General features: G+C 39.3%; 1 protein-coding gene across 2 annotated transcripts in view; it reads right to left on the reverse strand.

Annotated features, from left to right (window-relative positions):
- The window catches only part of smchd1 (structural maintenance of chromosomes flexible hinge domain containing 1), a 59,292-nt gene extending 38,661 nt beyond the window's left edge, over positions 1 to 20,631 (reverse strand). The window contains exons 1-15 of one of the 2 annotated variants that reach the window (XM_065261806.2): positions 20,160 to 20,631; positions 19,954 to 20,029; positions 19,611 to 19,769; positions 19,436 to 19,518; positions 19,215 to 19,348; positions 17,948 to 18,062; positions 15,416 to 15,535; positions 15,162 to 15,328; positions 14,916 to 15,003; positions 14,608 to 14,821; positions 9,941 to 10,055; positions 8,811 to 8,994; positions 8,650 to 8,721; positions 1,103 to 1,228; positions 774 to 887 (exon numbers count right to left, since the gene is read on the reverse strand). In XM_065261806.2, the coding sequence (XP_065117878.1) occupies positions 774 to 887; positions 1,103 to 1,228; positions 8,650 to 8,721; positions 8,811 to 8,994; positions 9,941 to 10,055; positions 14,608 to 14,821; positions 14,916 to 15,003; positions 15,162 to 15,328; positions 15,416 to 15,535; positions 17,948 to 18,062; positions 19,215 to 19,348; positions 19,436 to 19,518; positions 19,611 to 19,769; positions 19,954 to 20,029; positions 20,160 to 20,321 (1,929 nt within the window). In that variant the 5' untranslated portion in view covers positions 20,322 to 20,631. The remainder of the gene's footprint in view (positions 1 to 773; positions 888 to 1,102; positions 1,229 to 8,649; positions 8,722 to 8,810; positions 8,995 to 9,940; positions 10,056 to 14,607; positions 14,822 to 14,915; positions 15,004 to 15,161; positions 15,329 to 15,415; positions 15,536 to 17,947; positions 18,063 to 19,214; positions 19,349 to 19,435; positions 19,519 to 19,610; positions 19,770 to 19,953; positions 20,030 to 20,159) is intronic. The other variant, XM_065261805.2, reaches the window with a different exon arrangement.
- Between the last annotated feature and the right edge of the window lie 518 nt (positions 20,632 to 21,149).

The following is a 21,149-nucleotide window of genomic DNA, read 5'->3' on the forward strand; positions in this document are numbered from 1 at the left end:
ACGCAAATTCATACGCGATTTAACGCAGCGTACGCAAGCGCTGGATTTAAACAACAGTTGCATCTAATTCAAAAGTGAAAGTAAAATGCGCACTTCTGTGTATTTATAAGCCCTTCCCACCCGGTGAAACCGGTATAACCGGGTTTGTCACGCGCTGATTAACCGGTGGGAAAATTCTGTCACCGCAACAACCCTAATTCACACGGGGCGTACGCGTTGATGCTTCCCATTCACTAACCTTCATTAACCAGCATTCGTTTGCGCTTTTGCTTTAGTCTTTGTCCTGTCAGGGTTGCCAGATCCGCTAAACAAAACCAGCCCACTGGCCATTCAAAATGAGTCCAAAAGCATCCCAATAAGGGCTGCACGATAAATTGCATGCGATACCACGTGCACCACGTCAGTAATGCCGGTTCCTTGATTAGTATTAAATCGCCAACAGCTGTTTTCAGATGGCGCGACATTAACTGCACAGAGCCGTAGTTCCCTGAGAAGCTGGGCCATATCGCATACATATCGCAGGTGATACGTCCCCGATAATTAATGTATACCAACAACTAATACCAAATTCTTCAATCTCTAACCCGCAGAAAAATTAACCCAAACAGTTTAAAAGTAGCCCAATTCAGAACTCTGCAGAAAGGCAGAGGACCTGGCAACGCTGCTTTTCGTTTAAACAAGCTGGTATTAACAACGAATTTTACTATAACTTTTTATCGATTAGTTGTTGCAGCCCTAATTTCTTGAACAGCAACAGTAGATCATTTCCTCACCAGAGAAATCTGGACGTGTCCACCTGTAGAGTAAACATCTCCCTCGTAATCTCCATACAGCAGAAACTGAACTATAGATCCAAACATGACAGGCTGAGTTCTGACAGATTTTACCTGAGGAAGACAAACAATAAAGTAAAACCTCTTTTATTCATTATTGTACATTGGCACTATTCAACATGCTGACTCTACATAACGCAGTGAGCATCAGCAGAAATTTATAACATAAGATTTCGGTAACATCATCGACCAGCACTAATTCAAACAATAAACAGAGGTAAGGTATTTTTTATATGCATGTTGTCTGTGTGAGAATGATCAAAGCTTACAAATTGTCCTTTCTCATAAGTCTTGCCGTCCCACTTGATAGATTTAAATTGAGCCCAAGGAGACTGCATGCGCTTGGTGGTCACATCTGTACGTGTTGTCACACCCAAAAAACCTTGAAACATCACCTGCAAACACAGTGTCAGAAAAATAGCTTGTATATATATTTACATTTAGACACAAATAACAAAAATAATTCATGATTATTTAATAATTATATTAAATTTATTTAACATTTAATTAAATGTTAATTAAATTTACTTTATTAAATAATTTATATTTGCAAATGAAAATGTTTCAGCCACGGGCATGTAAGCAGAAGTACAAAATAATAGTGATGCAAAAATTACTGATTTATTTTTAATTTAATTATTCTGACTGATGCATTAAAGCTCACATAACACAGGCTTTTTCTGCTCATCTAATGTTAATCTTAAGTACCTATAGAGTAATATTACATCCTTCATATCTACGAAGAGTCTTTAGTTTTATCAGATTTATAAAAGACAGATCAGCTCTAGCGGAGGAACAATGATAACTAGATATGCAATTCCCAAGGAATTACCAGTGCATGAAAATGCAAAAAGCTGATTGACAGAAATGTAAAAGAAATTTAGTCTAGTAGTTTACCTGGCTGTTGACATGTTTTAGTGTGAAGCTAGCATGATTTAAAAAAGTTATCATGATGAAATATGATGCTAGCATGATTAGCATGATTCAACATGACGTTAGCATGATGCTAGCATGATTAGCATGAAGCTAGCATGACTAGCATGAAGCTAGCATGATGCTAGCATGACTAGCATGAAGCTAACATGATGCTAGCATGATTAGCATGAAGCTAGCATGATGCTAGCATGATTAGCATGAAGCTAGCATGATGTACGCATGGTTAGCATGATTAGCATGAAGCTAACATGATGCTAACATGATTAGCATGATGCTAGCATGATTAGCATGATGCTAGCATGATTAGCATGAAGCTAGCACGATGCTAGCATGATTAGCATGAAGCTAGCACGATGTTAGCATGATTAGCATGACGTTAGCATGATGTTAGCATGATTAGCATGAAGCTAGCATGAAGCTAGCATGACTAGCATGATGCTAGCATGATTAGCATGAAGCTAGCATGATTAGCATGAAGCTAGCATGATTAGCATGAAGCTAGCATGATTAGCATGAAGCTAGCATGATGCAAGCATGATTAGCATGAAGCTAGCATGATGCTAACATGACTAGCATGAAGCTAGCATGATGCTAGCATGACTAGCATGAAGCTAACATGATGTTAGCATGATTAGCATGAAGCTAGCATGATTAGCATGAAGCTAGCATGATGCTAGCATGATTAGCATGATGCTAGCATGATTAGCATGAAGTTAGCATGATGTTAGCATGATTAGCATGAAGCTAGCATGATGCTAACATGATTAGCATGATGCTAGCAAGAGCATGATGCTAGCATGAAGCTAGCACGATGCTAGCATGATTAGCATGAAGCTAGCACGATGCTAGCATGATTAGCATGAAGCTAGCACGATGCTAGCATGATTAGCATGAAGCTAGCACGATGTTAGCATGATTAGCATGAAGCTAGCACGATGCTAGCATGATTAGCATGAAGCTAGCACGTTGCTAGCATGATTAGCATGAAGCTAGCACGATGCTAACATGATTAGCATGAAGCTAGCATGATGTTATCATGATAAACACGAAGCTAGCATGATTAGCATGAAGCTAACATGATGCTAGCATGATTACCATGAAGCTAACATGAAGCTAGCAAGACTAGCATGAAGCTAGCATGATGCTAGCATGATTAGCATGAAGCTAACATGATGTTAGCATGATTACCATGAAGCTAGCATGAAGCTAGCATGATTAGCATGACGTTAGCATGATGTTAGCATGATTAGCATGAAGCTAGCATGAAGCTAGCATGACTAGCATGATGCTAGCATGATTAGCATGAAGCTAGCATGATGCTAGCATGATTAGCATGAAGCTAGCATGATGCTAGCATGATTAGCATGAAGCTAGCATGATTAGCATGAAGCTAGCATGATTAGCATGAAGCTAGCATGATGCTAGCATGATTAGCATGAAGCTAGCATGATGCTAACATGATTAGCATGAAATTAGCATGATGTTAGCATGATTAGCATGAAGCTAGCATGATGTTAGCATGATTAGCATGAAGCTAACATGATGCTAACATGATTAGCATAATGCTAGCATGATTAGCATGATGCTAGCATGAAGCTAGCACGATGCTAGCATGATTAGCATGAAGCTAGCACGATGTTAGCACGATTAGCATGAAGCTAGCACGATGCTAGCATGATTAGCATGAAGCTAGCACGATGCTAGTATGATTAGCATGAAGCTAGCATGATGTTATCATGATTAGCATAAAGCTAACATGATGTTAGTATGATTAGCATGAAGCTAGCATAATTTGCATGAAGCTAGCATGATGCTAACATGATTACCATAAAGTTAGCATGAATTTAGCATGAAATTAGCATGATCCTAGCATTATTAGCATGATGCTAGCATGATTAAGATGATGCTAGCATGATTAGCATGAAGCTAGCATGATTTAGCATGACGCTAACAAGATTTAACATGAAGCTAGCATGATTTAACATTAAGTTAGCAAGATTTATTATAAAATTAGCATAAAGCTAGCATGAAACTAGCACGAAGCTAGCATGACTTAGCATGAAGCTAGCATGAAGCTAATATGACCCAAAGACCCGACCCCCATGTCTCTATGATGTCCGGATCCAGAGATATAAGGCTTTGTTTATTATGTTGCTAGGCTGCTCATATTTGGTTGCTAGGGGCGTGGCTTAATACCTCAATAAGGATGGTGAGAGACTGATTGGATGCCTGAGTAAAATGAGCCCACCCCCATGTCTCTGTGACACTGTGCTGCAAAGATATCCATCTGGGCATTTTATAATGGCAGTCTATGGGAGATGTTGCTAGGGTGCCCAAAATGGTTGCTAGGGGCGTGGCTTGATAGCTCAATAAGGATCCTAAGGGACTGATTGGATGCCTGAGTAAAATGAGCCCACCCCCATGTCTCTATGACACTGCGCTGCAAAGATATCCCATTCGGGACGTTTTTAGTTCCTTATATGGGCACGATTCCTGCCCCATTATAAGTCTATGGGAAAATTTGGGGACCTCTTACACCCCAGGGGTACAACTTACACCCCATTGTGAGGTATGTTCTTACAGAGCCTGCCAGCCTCTTCAAATGTGGCAAGTCACAAGTTTCTGTGAAATCCTAGGTCTGAGCTACGACTCGTCAAAGTTTGTCGCAATGTTAAGTCTATGGGATTTTTCGGCTGCTTTTTCGCCCCTGGGGCGTAGACCGTACCCCCGATTGCTTATAAAAGTCATAGCACACTATTCCCGAATAGTCCGCACGTTTGAGAGTTTGAATGAAGTTTCTAAGTTAAACGGTTCGAGCCGTATTAATTGCGGAAATTTGGTTGGAAGAATAATAATAATAATAATAATAACTAGATAGGTACATTTCCTGAAGAAAATGTGAGTGGTGCTTGCCGTGGCAAATTTCGGGGGACAATATATGATTATACTCCAAGCCAAAAGTAAAACAATTCAACCCACATGTCTCTACGATATTCTGATGCGAAGATATAAGGCTTTGTTTATTCGGTTGCTAGGGTACTGTATTTGGTTGCTAGGGAGAAAATTGGCATCCACTAGTGATTACACTCCGAGTCACGAGTCAAACGGTCAAACCCCCGTGTCTCTACGATGTTCTGATGTGGAGATAAAAGGCTTTGTTTACTCTGTTGCTAGGGTAATGTATTTGGTTGCTAGGGAGAAAATTGGCATCCACTAGTGATTACACTCCGAGTCACGAGTCAAACGGTCCAAACCCCGTGTCTCTACGATGTTCTGATGCGGAGATATAAGGGTTTGTTTACTCTGTTGCTAGGGTACTGTATTTGGTTGCTAGGGAAAAAATGGCATCCACTAGTGATTACCCTCCGAGTCATGAGTCAAACGGTCCAACCCCCGTGTTTCTACGATGTTCTGATGCGGAGATATAAGGCTTTGTTTACTCTGTTGCTAGGGTACTGTATTTGGTTGCTAAGGAAAAAAATGGCATCCACTAGTGATTACACTCTCAGTCACGAGTCAAACGGTCCAACCCCCGTGTCTCTACGATGTTCTGATGCGGAGATATAAGGCTTTGTTTACTCTGTTGCTAGGGTACTGTATTTGGTTGCTAGGGAAAAAAATGGCATCCACTAGTGATTACCCTCCGAGTCACGAGTCAAACGGTCCAAACCCCGTGTCTCTACGATGTTCTGATGCGGAGATATAAGGCTTTGTTTACTCTGTTGCTAGGGTACTGTATTTGGTTGCTAGGGAAAAAAATGGCATCCACTAGTGATTACCCTCCGAGTCACGAGTCAAACGGTCCAACCCCCGTGTCTCTACGATGTTCTGATGCGGAGATATAAGGCTTTGTTTACTCTGTTGCTAGGGTACTGTATTTGGTTGCTAGGGAAAAAAATTGCATCCACTAGTGATTACCCTCCGAGTCATGAGTCAAACGGTCCAACCCCCGTGTCTCTACGATGTTCTGATGCGGAGATATAAGGCTTTGTTTACTCTGTTGCTAGGGTACTGTATTTGGTTGCTAGGGAAAAAAATGGCATCCACTAGTGATTACCCTCCGAGTCACGAGTCAAACGGTCCAAACCCCATGTCTCTACGATGTTCTGATGCGGAGATATAAGGCTTTGTTTACTCTGTTGCTAGGGTACTGTATTTGGTTGCTAGGGAAAAAAATGGCATCCACTAGTGATTACCCTCCGAGTCACGAGTCAAACGGTCCAAACCCTGTGTCTCTACGATGTTCTGATGCGGAGATATAAGGCTTTGTTTACTCTGTTGCTAGGGTACTGTATTTGGTTGCTAGGGAAAAAAATGGCATCCACTAGTGATTACCCTCCGAGTCACGAGTCAAACGGTCCAACCCCCGTGTCTCTATGATGATCTGATGCGGAGATATAAGGCTTTGTTTACTCTGTTGCTAGGGTACTGTATTTGGTTGCTAGGGGAAAAAATTGCATCCACTAGTGATTACCCTCCGAGTCATGAGTCAAACGGTCCAACCCCCGTGTCTCTACGATGTTCTGATGCGGAGATATAAAGCTTTGTTTACTCTGTTGCTAGGGTACTGTATTTGGTTGCTAGGGGAAAAAATGGCATCCACTAGTGATTACCCTCCGAGTCACGAGTCAAACGGTCCAAACCCCATGTCTCTACGATGTTCTGATGCGGAGATATAAGGCTTTGTTTACTCTGTTGCTAGGGTACTGTATTTGGTTGCTAGGGAAAAAAATGGCATCCACTAGTGATTACCCTCCGAGTCACAAGTAAAACGGTCCAACCCCCGTGTCTCTACGATGTTCTGATGCGGAGATATAAGGCTTTGTTTACTCTGTTGCTAGGGTACTGTATTTGGTTACTAGGGGCGTGGCTTGGGAGTGGCCAATTATGTGCCCAGTGATTACACTCCGAGTCACAAGTAAAACGGTCCAACCCCCGTGTCTCTACGATATTCTGATGTGGAGATATAAGGCTTTGTTTACTCTGTTGCTAGGGTACTGTATTTGGTTACTAGGGGCGTGGCTTGGGAGTGGCCAATTATGTGCCCAGTGATTACACTCCGAGTCACAAGTAAAACGGTCCAACCCCTGTGTCTCTACGATATTCTGATGCGGAGATATAAGGCTTTGTTTACTCTGTTGCTAGGGTACTGTATTTGGTTACTAGGGGCGTGGCTTGGGAGTGGCCAATTATGTGCCCAGTGATTACACTCCGAGTCACAAGTAAAACGGTCCAAACCCCGTGTCTCTACGATGTTCTGATGCGGAGATATAAGGCTTTGTTTATTCGGTTGCTAGGGTGCTCAAATTTGGTTGCTAGGGGCGTGGCTTGGGAGTGGCCAATGATGTGCCCAATTGTTACACCCCTAGTCACAAGTAAAACGGTCCAACCCCCGTGTCTCCACGATGTTCTGATGCCGAGATATAACTGTTTGTATTTTATGTTGCTAGGGTGCTCAAAAGTGGTTGCTAGGGGCGTGGCTTAGTAAGTCTGTAAGGATCCTGAGAGACTGATTGGATGCCTGAGTAAAATGAGCCCACCCCCATGTCTCTATGACACTGTGGTGCAAAGATATCCATCCAGGCATTTTATAATGGCAGTCTATGGTATAGGTTGCTAGGGTGCCCAAAATGGTTGCTATGGTAACCTTACACCCCATTGTGGGGGACGTCCTGACAGAGTCTAGCACCCTCTTCAAATTTAGTAACCCACATGTTTCTATGAAATTCTGGCTCGGACCTATGACCCGTCAAAATTTTTGCAATGGTAAGTCTATGGGATTTTGCCCCATTGACTTTTCATTGGGGCACTTTTGGGCACCTCTTACACCCCAGGGGTACAACTTACACCCCATTGTGATCCATGTTCTTAAAGAGCCTACCACCCTCTTCAAATGTTGTAACCCACATGTTTCTACAAAATCCTCGAGCAGAGCTATGACTCGTCAAAGTTGGGCGCAATGTTAAGTCAATGGGATTTTTTGGGTGGTTTTTCGCCCCCCTTTCGGAAATCCTGCACCCGATCGCTTATAAAAGTCATAGCAGTCCTCTCCTCAATAAGCCGGTCGATTTGAGCCCTAATTTATGGGTCTACGACAAAGCGTGCGGGACGAGTTACGCGCCAAAAAAGTGTCCAGAAAAAGAAGAATAATAATAATAATAATAAGTATGCAAGATAGTAATAGTGATGCTTTGCATAAATGCAAGCACCACTAATAATAATAATAATAATAAAAAGCCCAGTAAGAACAGTACAGCGCATTTTCAATGCACTGTAATGAGTGTCCTTGCTCTCACTTTGATTGACATGTGAGCTTGCTTTACCGGGGGAAGTGCCCATAAAAGGAATATGGGGTCACTGATATGTAATGGGTACCCATGTTAAAAAAAAAAAAAAACTTTCTGAAACTTGTATAAAAGAGGAGGCGTTTGGCCCAGAAATACTCCGTCACAAGCTCAATTGTCTTTTTGACACTTTGCATTTGTTTAGCATGATGATTACAAGTCATTTACTGTTTTAATAAGTCAGAATGCATAAAATAGCATTAAACCGCTCTTTAAAATTAATCTCATCTATGCTTGATAGATAATCCTAGATCAAAAATTCATAAAATAATTAAGGGGTGGTTTCCCGGACAGGGATTAGACTAGTCCTAGACTAAAATAAATGTAAGAGCTGTCCAAACTGAAAACAACCTGCCCTGACAAATATTAAAATACATAAGTGCCCTTTATTTGGCCTCAAAATGCAGGTCAGTAATGTTTGTAGTAAGGCATGTTTGTTAAAACTAGTTATATTTAATAAGTAAACTAAGGCCTAGTCCTGGTTTAAGCTAATCCCGGTTTGGGAAACCACCCCGTAGTGTTATTTAGACGCATACTTGCTTATCAAAGCGCTCATGACAATCCTTTAACCAGTTGATAAACTCTCTTTGGATCCTCACTCGCTGCTCCTGAATGAATCAAGAGAGATCGTGTTAAAAACAACACACATCACAACACATGAGTCTGTCCAGTAGAATCCTGCCGAGCGTTTCTGTACCTGACCGTTGTTCACTCTGGTAAAAATGGTGTCTTTGTCACGCAGTTGAAGTTCGAGGTCCATGAAGGTCAGTTTGTTGGTGCTGACCTGAAATCGATCGTTTGCGAAGAGAACTCCTGAAATTCGGTTATAACACTCCAAAGGCACGGCACCTGCTTTCTTCGGCCTTGCACACCACTCAAACCTTGCACAAACACAGTGTGTAAATTAATAAAAGTATATAATGTCACCAAGACTATAATCTATAGTTGAGCCTTTAGTTGATTTTCATGGATATTGTTAATAATCTGTTCTCTGCTGTGCATTGTCTATGTTAACGGTATCATATGTTAAATAAAAATTTAAATAGAGAATGGAAAATTCGGCAAATGAAAACACTGCAATTTCGCAATTTTTGAGTCACTCTCGCTGTATTTTTATGTTGTCCGCATGTCAGCCAATACTGAGCCGTATGAAGTCGAACACGTACGTTGCAATGGAAACTGATTTTTCGCAATTACAGGTCACATGACGTGCATAAAAGTCACACTCTTATTCTTTTAAAATGGTGCACTATGTTTGGTTGGAGGACAAGATGAGGTGTTTGACTTCATGTTGCATCACAAGAACCGGCAAGCGCATGACATCAAAATACCACATCAGAAAATCGGCAGTCGACTGCTCTGTATGCTTTTGAGTCACTCTCGCTGTATTTTTATGTTGTCCGCACGTCAGCCGATACTGAGCTGCATGAAGTCGAACACAAAATGATGTTTAAGTCACATAACATCAGTTCATAAAAAAACACTAGAAAATAGAATATAGTAGAACATAGAAAATTGTCAACATTCAGAAAATTATGCTAAAGTTTTGCGCAAATCTTTAATGGAAACGCTGATAGTAAAACGCTTTAATGTGAGACAGTATTAAGATAATAAAAGGTTTTACCCTAATCTAGGGTAGAGACAAATATCACAACAACCAACCGGCGCATCTTTCAACGACATAGTAATCAAAGTGCACAGCTGCAAAAAGCTGGCAAGCACCTACAGTCAGGGTACATATGCCATTTTCAGCCATGTTTAAATGCTTTGGTGTGCACACCCCCTAACAGACTAGTGAGGCAGTAGTGAGATAGTAAAAGGTTTTACTCTGAGACAGTAGTGTAGGGAATAAGCCGGCCATTCCAGAAGCACTCAAAGATCGGTCTCTTCCCTCGACCTTCAGGATTCAACACCACACATTCTTCATCTTCATCCTCTGGAGCTGAAATGCAGCCACAAACCAAACCGTTAAAACTTTTCTAGAAATTCATGTCATATGGATTAATTATTGGCATCAGTCTTAACTCTTTCCCCGCCATTGACGAGATATCTCGTCAATTAAGAGAAAACGCTTCCCCGCCAATGACGAGATTTTCCGTCTTTCCGCAATACCGCTATTATCCACCAGGTGGCGCCCTTGCACAACTTTTTAAAACCGGAAGTATTGCCCTATGGCAAGCTGCTGCATGTCCGTGTCTGTTTTAAAGATCGCTCTGAATGGGATCTCTATGAAAAGTCCGTCATAAAAATTGAATTATCTCTGCTTTTTGCTCAAAATATGGTGTTTTTGCAAAAACCTACCCATATTCAAAAGCTGATTGCAAAAGAACTACTAAAGGTAGGATGAAACGTTTTTTTTAGTTTGAAAGCAGAGGGTCTGTTCTTTCATTTGGTATATTGTATGTTTATATATTTAAAGAAGAACATTTTCTGGAAGGCATTAAACTTTGGTGAAAATCATGAAAAACGCTGGCAACTTTTTTTAAAAATGCTGGCGGTGAAAGAGTTAATCATTATAAGTGATGTGTGCCAAGGCAAGTGCTATTATCACTATTGTCCATAGTCAGAGTAAAAGTTTCATATCACTAAGTATTAAACCTCTGAAAATAACTTGTTCAGCAGATTGTGCTATGGACATGAATGACATCTGCACTGCGAATTTACGAAAGGGATGTGTACTTTTCCAGTTAATAGCAACTTGATGTTTTCACCTAATAAATAAGAAAAAGGAACCTGTGCCTCAAAAATACACGGAGGGCTCTTTTGACTGATTACGTTTACATGCTTTAAATATTTTTTAAGGTTAAGGTTGGGTTTCGGGTTTCTGAAACATTCGGAATAACCTGTTTACATGTGTATGCAGAGAGAGTTAATCCTGTATACATAGAATTTGTCATCGATTGGCAATATCCCGGTGGCTCACTAGCGCGCTATGCGGTTTTACAGTCTTCATTTACTAAAATAAAGTTACATGTCTTTCCCCTTATGAGAAAAAGATTAAAGGAATAGTCTACCCTTTTGCCATATTAAACTATGTTATTACCTCAACTTAGACGAATTAATACATATCTATCTTTTTTCAATGCGTGCACTGTACAGCGCGTTGTGAATGTGTTAGCATTTAGCCTAGCCCCATTCATTCCTATGGTACCAAACAGGGAAGCCACCAAACACTTCTGTGTTTTCCCTATTTAAAGACTGTTACATGAGGAGTTATACCAGTAAGTATGGTGCCACAAAATAAAACTTTTTTTTGGTACCATAGGAATGAATGGGGCTAGGATAAATGCTAACACATTCACAACGCGCTGTACAGTGCACGCATTGAAAAAAGATAGATATGTATTAATTTGTCTAGGTTGAGGTAATAACATAGACATATAATAAATTAGACAGTATTTATGCACCTGTAAATGTACAAAACGAATGCAATTCAAAAAGGCAATGAATATTTATTCATGGCATTTTCAATAATATATTAGTAGATAAATGTGTATCTATAAAGTATGAAAACGAATAAATCATTATTTTGGCTAAATTAAGCTGGATAGATAATTTTTAGTCAGACTGATTTGTCATCATTTCAGAACTAGCTTAAATGCTATCTAAAACAACTTACATTATATCCTGAGTGTTACTTGTTCGAAGATATGTAGAAATATAGCCTATGCGAGTAAAAAAAAAAAAGAACAAAAATGTTTAGCTCACGCGGATCGAACGAAAAGCCGTTAATGAAGCGGACTCTCTAGAGGATGTGCAGAAACAGTCGAGTCGACAGATTATCATCAATGTTTCTAATGTTTCACGCAGATATTGTTGATGAAAAACTTTCCTATCTAAATGTCCAGGTAAGAGTCAAGTGTTCAGTCAGTTAATAATAAAGCCACCGGCGTTATTGGCTGCAGCTTCCTCTTATCCTCGGAGCGGACCCATATACAAAGAAAAAAACTATAAAGGTTTTTATTTTAATTGGTTTTAATGCTGGTAAGCCATCAGTTATATTATGTCGCTTTGTATTTGTGTTGATCAGTTAGATTAAAGTAAAAAAAAAATTACTTTGTTTTTTATAGATTTTTTAAAACAGAGATTAAAGTAATTTTAATCTTTAAAATTGCATCTAGATGCAGACGACACTACAATTAGGCTATTCTGTCATCTTCCGCTTTTTTCACACATTCACTGTATGATTTAACGAAATATGAATAGCATAGTATTACATTTTGAATTGAAATTTACAAAAAACAAGTTAATCTCTTAACCCTTGAGAATCTCTTTGGCCGTTATTATACATGTATGATATGAAAAACAAGAAGGGTATAGCTATATATGAATTTAAAGTGAAAAGAGCTGATCTTGCGATTGGTTTCCTCCTCGCTCTAAGTGTGGTGCTGTACGGCTTGCATCTCGCCATGTTTACCTCTAACTTACTCCTTGTTTACTTCTGGTATAGGCTACTGCGTGCGGGTTTTCTGGCGCATTACAACAGTACAGTACAAGAAGTTCCTCTACTCTAGATAGGGATGCACCGATACCACTTTTTTGGAATACGAGTACGAGTACGAGTACTTGCATTTCAGTACTTGCCGATACCGATACAGAGTACTTAATAAAAAAACATGATTTAAATTTACAGGTAACAGCTTTAGTCATATAATTTAACTAAAAAAACAAAGACTAGTTTTCCAGTTTGTTGTAAACTCTGCCACTTTGGACAACACAAGAGGCATTAACCCCTTACACGCCGCTCAGACATAGACATTTATCGATTCCAGGTATCGGGGGACTTTTAACGAGTACGAGTACTTTAGAAAATGTGGTATCGAGGCCGATACCCGATACCAGTAACGGTGCATCCCTAACTCTAGAGACCAAGATTCCTTGCGAATAGAACATGCACAGTACACAAATCTATGTTCCTTTTGATTGATATGCAGATATGCGTTTATATGACCAAAATTTCGGGTTAGAAAAGGGGTAACCCAGGGCTAATATTCGGGATTATAAAAACAGGAATATGAGCATATTCGTGTTTTTGCCGGTGTTTACATGGCCGTGCGTGACCGGGTTATTGCTAATATTCCGGATTTTAACGGGTTATTGGCTGCATGTAAACGTAGTCAATGTATTAACGACACAATGTAAAAACTGCACATAATGTAATAAGTATTACATTATTATTGCAATGAAATATTCATAGTGTAATAACTAAATGATAATTTAATAAATAAAAAATGATAACCTTATGAGAAATGTATTAAATTATAAACTCATCAGAAATATTGTCATAACTGTAATAGGCTTTTCAGACATGGCAAACTTATTATTAGTGGTGCTTGCATTTATGCATCACTATTATTATACATCATATAGACATTAGACTGTAATCATTGGTGGATGCCAATTCACTCCCTACCACCCCAGGTACCTTAGCAACTGCATAGCAACAGCCTAGCAACCACCCCAGGTACCCTAGCAACCGCATAGCAATACACTAACCACATAGCAAGGGCAAAGCAACAGCCTAGCAACCACCCCAGGTACCCTAGCAGCCGCAAAGCAACCATCTAGCAACCACATAGCAATAGCATGAGCATGACAACCACCCCAGGTACCCTAGCAACCGCATAGCAACACACTAACCACCTATAGGTACATAACTGCAAAGCAACAGCCTAGCAACCACCCCAGGTACCCTAGCAGCCCGCAAAGCAAGCATCTAGAAACCACATAGCAATAGCATGACAACCACCCCAGGTACCCTATGAACCGTGTAGCAAAAGCTTAACAACCACCTTGGGACCCTAGCAAACGCATAGCATAGCAACCACCATAGTAAAACAGGGAAGTAAAAATAAAAGGGAGGAAGCAGATGTCTACGTTATACTGCAGAGAGGTTTTGGGAAAAAGTATATGATCAGATGATTCCCACCCCATGTGTAATGAGTTTGACCTTCTCCCTTTTGGTATTAGATATAGAATGAATATTAGTAAAACAAACAGGTTTAATTAATAATTTGTCCCCTCAGCTGTAAAGATTTTAAATAAAAGCTAAAGTTCATTTCATTGTGAATACTGTGTTTGTGTTGTTTTTATGTTCTATGCAATATCCTTGCATGCTGCAACAAAAATTTGCCTTTGGGAAACTAATAAAGTTGAACTGAACCTAGCAACCAACAGAATACCCTAGCAATCGTTTAGCAGGGCCTATATCTCTGAATCAGAACATCGTAGAGATATGTGTGTGCGCTCTTTTAACTCAAAATCTATCATAATTACATTATGTAAAAAGCCAAGATTTAATTAAATTTTGAAGAATATTACTTTATAAACATTTAATTGCAATAATAATGTAATACTTATTACATTATCTACAAGTTTTTACATTATGAGTTGCTACAGGCCGATATTCACCCTGCACACCACGGCAATCACCCACCACACGGATGAAGTGATGTAGACATTATGAGCACAGATTGGTGTGTAAGATTCAATACCTGATGTGGCATACGGATCCACTGGATAAGTCTCTTGATCATAGAGAAACGGGTGAAACCGGATTATTCCCTCAACTAAAGAGTCTCCAGCGCCAGTGGCTTTAAACTCAAACGTTGAAACGCTGGAGTTCACATAGAGAGTTTGCATGTCATTATCCACCTCTCTCAGATTCATCACACGTGGCATCCGTGTGGAGCGTTCAAACAGACTGATCTGATGAGAGAAATGTTCATGTGGTTCATTCAAATTCTGAATCCAGCATCATCTGCACACACACACAAACACAAACACACACACATTGCTTTACCTGAATGTCAATGTTTAAGTCGTCAGTGCGCCGAAGACTTTTCTTGTCGTTTCCATCAATTCCATGTATATAGTAATGGTAGGTGTGCCTGTAACAACGGAAACAACATTAATGGCCAAAGATAATGGTTTTTAGGGACTTTCTGTGGTACAACAATCTGTCAAGACTTTTGCCCAAATAACCCCTTAAATAAATCATGTAGGTTGACAATGAAGTATCATTCATGAAGAGAAATGCAAGACGTACGCCAACACTCGGGTCCACAGGCTAAAGTGCTGTTTGAGGTACGTGACGTGTTCAGGTTGGATTCCAGTTATGACGACGGCTGTAAAACTCTTCTTGTTTTCTTCTTCAAGAACAATGGACTGTAGAAACTGCTCCTCACCTACATTCAGATGAGTGCAGTCACCAGGCTGAGATAGAGAAAGAAGATACAGTATGACGGCTAAATCCAGAAAAAAAGCGATGATATAAAAGATGAGAAGATGTGTTCCTCTGACCTTTCTGTTCCTGATAAAGCCCGAGTAAATGTCTTCTTTGTTCTTCTCTTTGCGCTCAAAGTCTTCTTTAGACATGATAAATTCATGAACGTATGGAGAATCTGTGGGTTTACTTATCATCTGAAACACAAATATTACATGAAATTAAATGTTTCGCCTCATGCGCTTCTAAAAGTTAAGATGCAAGCAAGGATGCACAATTACGAATGAGAAGAACCCATGGAATTCATCTTACAAATGCAAAAACCTTGCACATTGAGTTAAAAACATTTTATCATTGACAAAAGGACACACATTAATGAAAAACAAAAGGAAACAAACCATTCTATTACTCTACAAGTGGAGAACTTAGATGCAAAATGCCCCTAAACGCCTTTGTTAAAAATGAGATAATAATATTGACCGAAATACTCTCGGCATGTGTTATATGTTCCTCAAATACCTTCACTTCAAATCCACCTAATCTTATTCAAAAAATGCTGCGTTGTTGTCAGTATCCGCTAAACGCCAAAATGACCTTGTGCACTTGTTCTCCAAGAATTAATTTCTTAATTATAATGAATTAATTCTTAATTCAACTCAATGACGACATGCAAAACAAACATGGATCAGATTCAAATTTGAGAGTACTTGGACCTAAATACAACCCGTATGTGGCAGTCACATAATGTGTGCTTCAGTCAATGTTTCTAGATTTATCTTTACTGATTTTGCAATTGTTTACTATGTCTTGTACAAAGTAGTGGATTTTTTTTAAAGGGGTCATGGCGTGAAAATCTGACTTTTTCATGTTTAAAGGAGCATTTCACCCATAGAAACATTAATCTTTATTGAAAGTGTGTCATATTTGTAGTCGAAATGTAACATACATTTCGAATTTGGTGCCTATTTGACCAAGAAATGGGGTGTTTGTAGTCTCACTCCCTCAACAAAGATATTGGACTTCCTTCTTTCAATGATGCAAAATGATGATTTTTACATCATTGAAAGAAGGAAGTGCAACACTGAAATCTGTATTTCTCCTGTCTCAGTGGCAACTGAGGAAATGATGCATTACCATTCAAACACATGACTGGGGTTCTAACTATACAAAGATTAATGCAAATGGGTAAATGTCCCTTTAAGTGCTATAATTGGTTCCCCAGTGCTTCTATCAACATAGAAAACGTGAAAATGATCAACCCAGTTACTTTGTTAGGATAAGCCATTTTCTACAAGCATGTGAAAAATTTGGTCGTTCAGATTTCGCCTGTTTTGTGAGATAGGTAGCAAGGCACACCCTTTATATGCACTATCCAACCACAGCACTACTATTTAGTGCAGAGAGAAATAAAAAATACTTGACAGCACAATTGAGTTTCAATTAAAACTAGGGATGGGACGATTACCGGTTTCACGATTAACCGCGATAAAATGTCCTGACGGTAAGTATTATCGTTTAAAATGTAATTATCATTACAACCGTGTTTGATTACCGTGATTTTAAAATCACGGTAAATCCTGTCCAGCCAGCATCACTTTGACGCAGATGTGCACATGCAACATAGTTTTTTTGCACAAGAAGGCATTTAAGGGATAATATCACTTTAAACTTATTAGACAGATTTATTTATTTTTTTACTACAGAAATAATTTCAGGGACATGAAATAGTAAATTGTGATTTTCAAAAATTAAGCTTGTTCAAATGTTTTCAGTGTGTGTATCAGTTCTTTTTGAACATTTCCATCTCATTTTAACAAAACCATGATAATATTGATAACCGTGATAACTTTGGTCACTATAATCATAATATGAAATGTTCATACCGTCCCATCCCTAACTACAACAAACCACCATCATTGTGAGCAGTGTTTGCACTTCATCTGCTCATTTGCATTTTAAATGACACACCTAAAAACGGCACACTTTTGCTCAGGCCTACAAAGTGGCAATTTAAACATGCTATAATTAATTATCTGTGGGGTATTTTGAGCTAAAACTTCACTTATGCACTCTGGGGAGACCAAATAGTTATTTTACATCTTAAAAAAAATCTCATAATATGACCCCTTTAAGTTTTTGCCAAAAAAGGTTGCATGCATTGTTAAATTACAAGAAATTACCAAAGTGACATATGCAAAAATAAGGCATTTCAACTACTGACTAATAACTTTTTCATTGGCATTAAAGCGAAATTACTGAAACTAAACGTAAGAGCATGAAAAAAGCTAATTTACAAGAAAAAATGGCAAATGCACTAATGGGGCGTACACACCAAACACAAATTCAACAATTTGCGCGAGAAGACTACATACAGAAGTCGATGCAAAGACGTGAATTGGACACTGCGATGGCCACAAAAACATGCGAAAATTGAAAATATTGTGAAAAATTCGCATTACACGAAGTTAAGTCCCACGAGTTATCTAGAGCGAGGAACGCGATGCTTCACGTTTGGTGTGTACGCAGCATTAGAGGGTTTTGCATCTGAACTCTTCAAGTACAGCTTTGGTATTTGAATAAGTAGTTTTGAATAAGTAGCATGCACATACCCTGACACACTGGCCAATGTAAAACACTGCCTGTTTGCCACCCACTCCAAAATAGGATATGTCACTGTTCAGGCTGCGTGGAACCGCTCTGGGCCGAACGTAACCGCTGTGATCACTACAATGAGAACAAAGGAAAGAAAACACAGCTGATTACATTACTAATACCAGAAACACTCCATATGACCAGCAGATTTAAAGCTAAAAACACCATTAACCATACACTTATCCCAGCTTATACAATAATGGACTGCATTTATATAGCGCTTTCACAGACCAATGACCGTCCAAAGCACTTTACAAGTTTGCCTCACATTCACGCACTCATTCATACGCCGACGGCAGTGTCAGCCATGCAAGGTGCCACCCAGCTCATCGGGAGCGGCTGGGGTTTGGTGTCTTGCTCAAGGACACCTCGACACTTGGTCAGGTGGAGCCTGGAATTGAACCACCAAACCCTTTCAATTTGTAGACAACCAACATGAACCACTGAGCCACTGCCGCCCCAATAGTTTATGAATGCCAGCAGGAATCATTTCAGAAATAGAGCTGGGCCGTATATCGAGGTTTGGTAATATCTCACTATACTTCCTAGATGGATACGAGATAAGACAACACTGTAACATCTATATCGGTGTGGTCTGATATGATCCATATAATTTAGTATATACGGACGTTTTAAAAAGTCAAGGTTTAAAAACCACTATAATTTTCTGTGATACCGTTTCCAAGCTACGAGCTGTGTTCACACAAAATTAATTAAATTATTAAGTCATGTAATTGATTTGATGTTTACATTCAATATATATTACAAACAATATTATATTTTAAAGGCTTTAATTTTACCTGGCATGGTATGTTGCCTAAAAAAAAAATTTTGTGTCCAGTTGAAAACGGCCGGTGACTTCTCTACCAAGTGGTGCGAAGTCAAAAAATGAGTTTGAAGTAGGGATGTGCAAGATATATCGTTTGCGATAATATTGTTGTTTTAATAAAAGCGTCTCTTTTATCATAAACTCCTTCGAAGTGCCTGCAGCATGAACGTATTTTGACATAATGGGCTACTTTCATGTTTTGATGATGAGCTTTGCATCGTGCCCCCTCGAAAAAGAAGTCACTGGCCATCACTGGTTGAAAAGTGTACATGAACCAGACATTTATACATAACACATTGTAGTGTTGCAATGGCAATATTTTTGCTTACGGTTATTATAGAGTCAAAATCTCATAGCCAAATAAGAAAACATGCAACCGTTAGCTTAAGCCTTACTCTTCAAACGTGCTGTTGTTTCGTATGAACTTGGACAGACGATAAACAGCCCAGTTATTCAGCTGTTTAGATGTCATTCCACATCCATTATCCATGACCACAACAGCAGGTCCACCCTGAGCTTCATCAAACATCTACATCACAAAAACACACATTACAAAAAAACATTAGGAATCACAAAGCCAAAACGTGAAAAAAATCAAGGGGTTAATATAACTCACCAATCGGATTTCAATAGACCTTTTCCCAGTGTTTTTTGCTGTGGCTGACAACGCGTTATCAATGAGTTCTGCAAAAGCGTAGGCTGCAAACCAACAAAATAAACACCGTCCTCATGAAACTGACCGCAAGTACAGCATGCATGTATGGTGTCAAGGGTGAACACTTAAAACTTACGCAATGCTTTCTGTCCCTCACTAGCATAGTACTCATACATGCCACATTGCACCAGGGTGTGATAGTGGGGCAGATACTCAATACGCTCTTGAGTGGCCACTGACAGCTCCTGGTCCACAGACTCCAACAGGTGAAGGGTCCTCCCATCCTGTATCTCCACTGAAACATCACAATAGATGACAAACATTACTTTACTTATACAAACCCAACACATTTCAGGAAAAATCTTTGAAACCAATACAATACCCATTAAAACTATCAAATCGTGTGATGGTTTGTATTGTTTTTCAGTCTTTTTGTATTTATGTACCGTTTGTAATGTAAACAAATAAAGGTTTCTTACTGTAAAGCTCTTCATCGATCGGTCTCCGGTCAGTCGTGCTGATAACGAAAGTTTCGTTTACCGAAAGTGAAAACTCCTGCGATAAAGATAAAGCCACGACATCACTATGTTCAGATATTTAAACGCTTATAAATTCACATAAACAGATTTCATACTCAAATTAACATTATACACGTGTAACTAGTGTAAATAGTATCCGCTCGTACCCGCTTCACCGCCTGAAGAAATGCCTTGTAGTCCAGGCTCGCGACGTCTATCGCTCGCGCCACCGCCTCGCTGCTGCCAGGGCGACAGTCGTACACACACACCGATTTCAGATGCTTTTTCTCCCGGTTAACGGAAACATTATCCGCTCCGGCCTCCGCCATGTTCGTCGGGATGCACAGCAAGTAACCAGCGATATCTCAAAACTCGCGTTCAACGCTCCCGCCGCGCCACTGCCATCTTCATCCACAGTTGCAGATCTGTCGCTCGCGTTTATCAAACTCTGCGTACGCGAATCACGATGTTTTGTGTGTGCATATGAATTTAAAAACTTGGCGCCATCAAATTCCGTCACAACGCTTGAGCCCCCCGATGCGAGTGTTGACACCGGAACCACGCTCGGACCGAGAACAGGGCGTGTCGCATGTCGCTGCTACCACTCGTGTTATCTTTGAAGTGTGCACTGCAGTAAGGATGACGCAGAAAGAATGCAAGTGAAGTAAATAGGCTTGTTCGTTATAGGGGCTTTGTTGACAAATTTGATCTTTTTTGTCCGTATATGCACATAAATAAACAAAATGTATTCCAGCATCTTCTTTTAAATGGATGATGCTATTTGATATAATTGAAAGATGGTTTGGTCATTTCCACACAAATATTTATTGTCAAACAAGATTAAAGGACTCACATACAAAAACATAATAGATGCTACCCTTGTAATAGTGCTCTTAATAAATATATTCAAAGTAAAAAAAACACATGTTGAAATATTTATTAACACTTTTTTTTTCTTTTATCATAATTCTAAATATTGTATTCAGTATATTTTTAATCTTTTCATTTTACTCAGCAAATTCTTTATTGACAAAATGTTACGTTTTGTCTCTGAATCTCTGAAAAGTCAATGTTTAATCTGTTATAATTCCCATTTGGCCCTTTTAACATTTTCTTTATATAAAAATTCTAACTTACAAGAATGATATATTTATTAT

This window comes from Paramisgurnus dabryanus, chromosome 2, assembly GCF_030506205.2.
Source record: "Paramisgurnus dabryanus chromosome 2, PD_genome_1.1, whole genome shotgun sequence".
NCBI lineage: Eukaryota > Metazoa > Chordata > Actinopteri > Cypriniformes > Cobitidae > Paramisgurnus > Paramisgurnus dabryanus.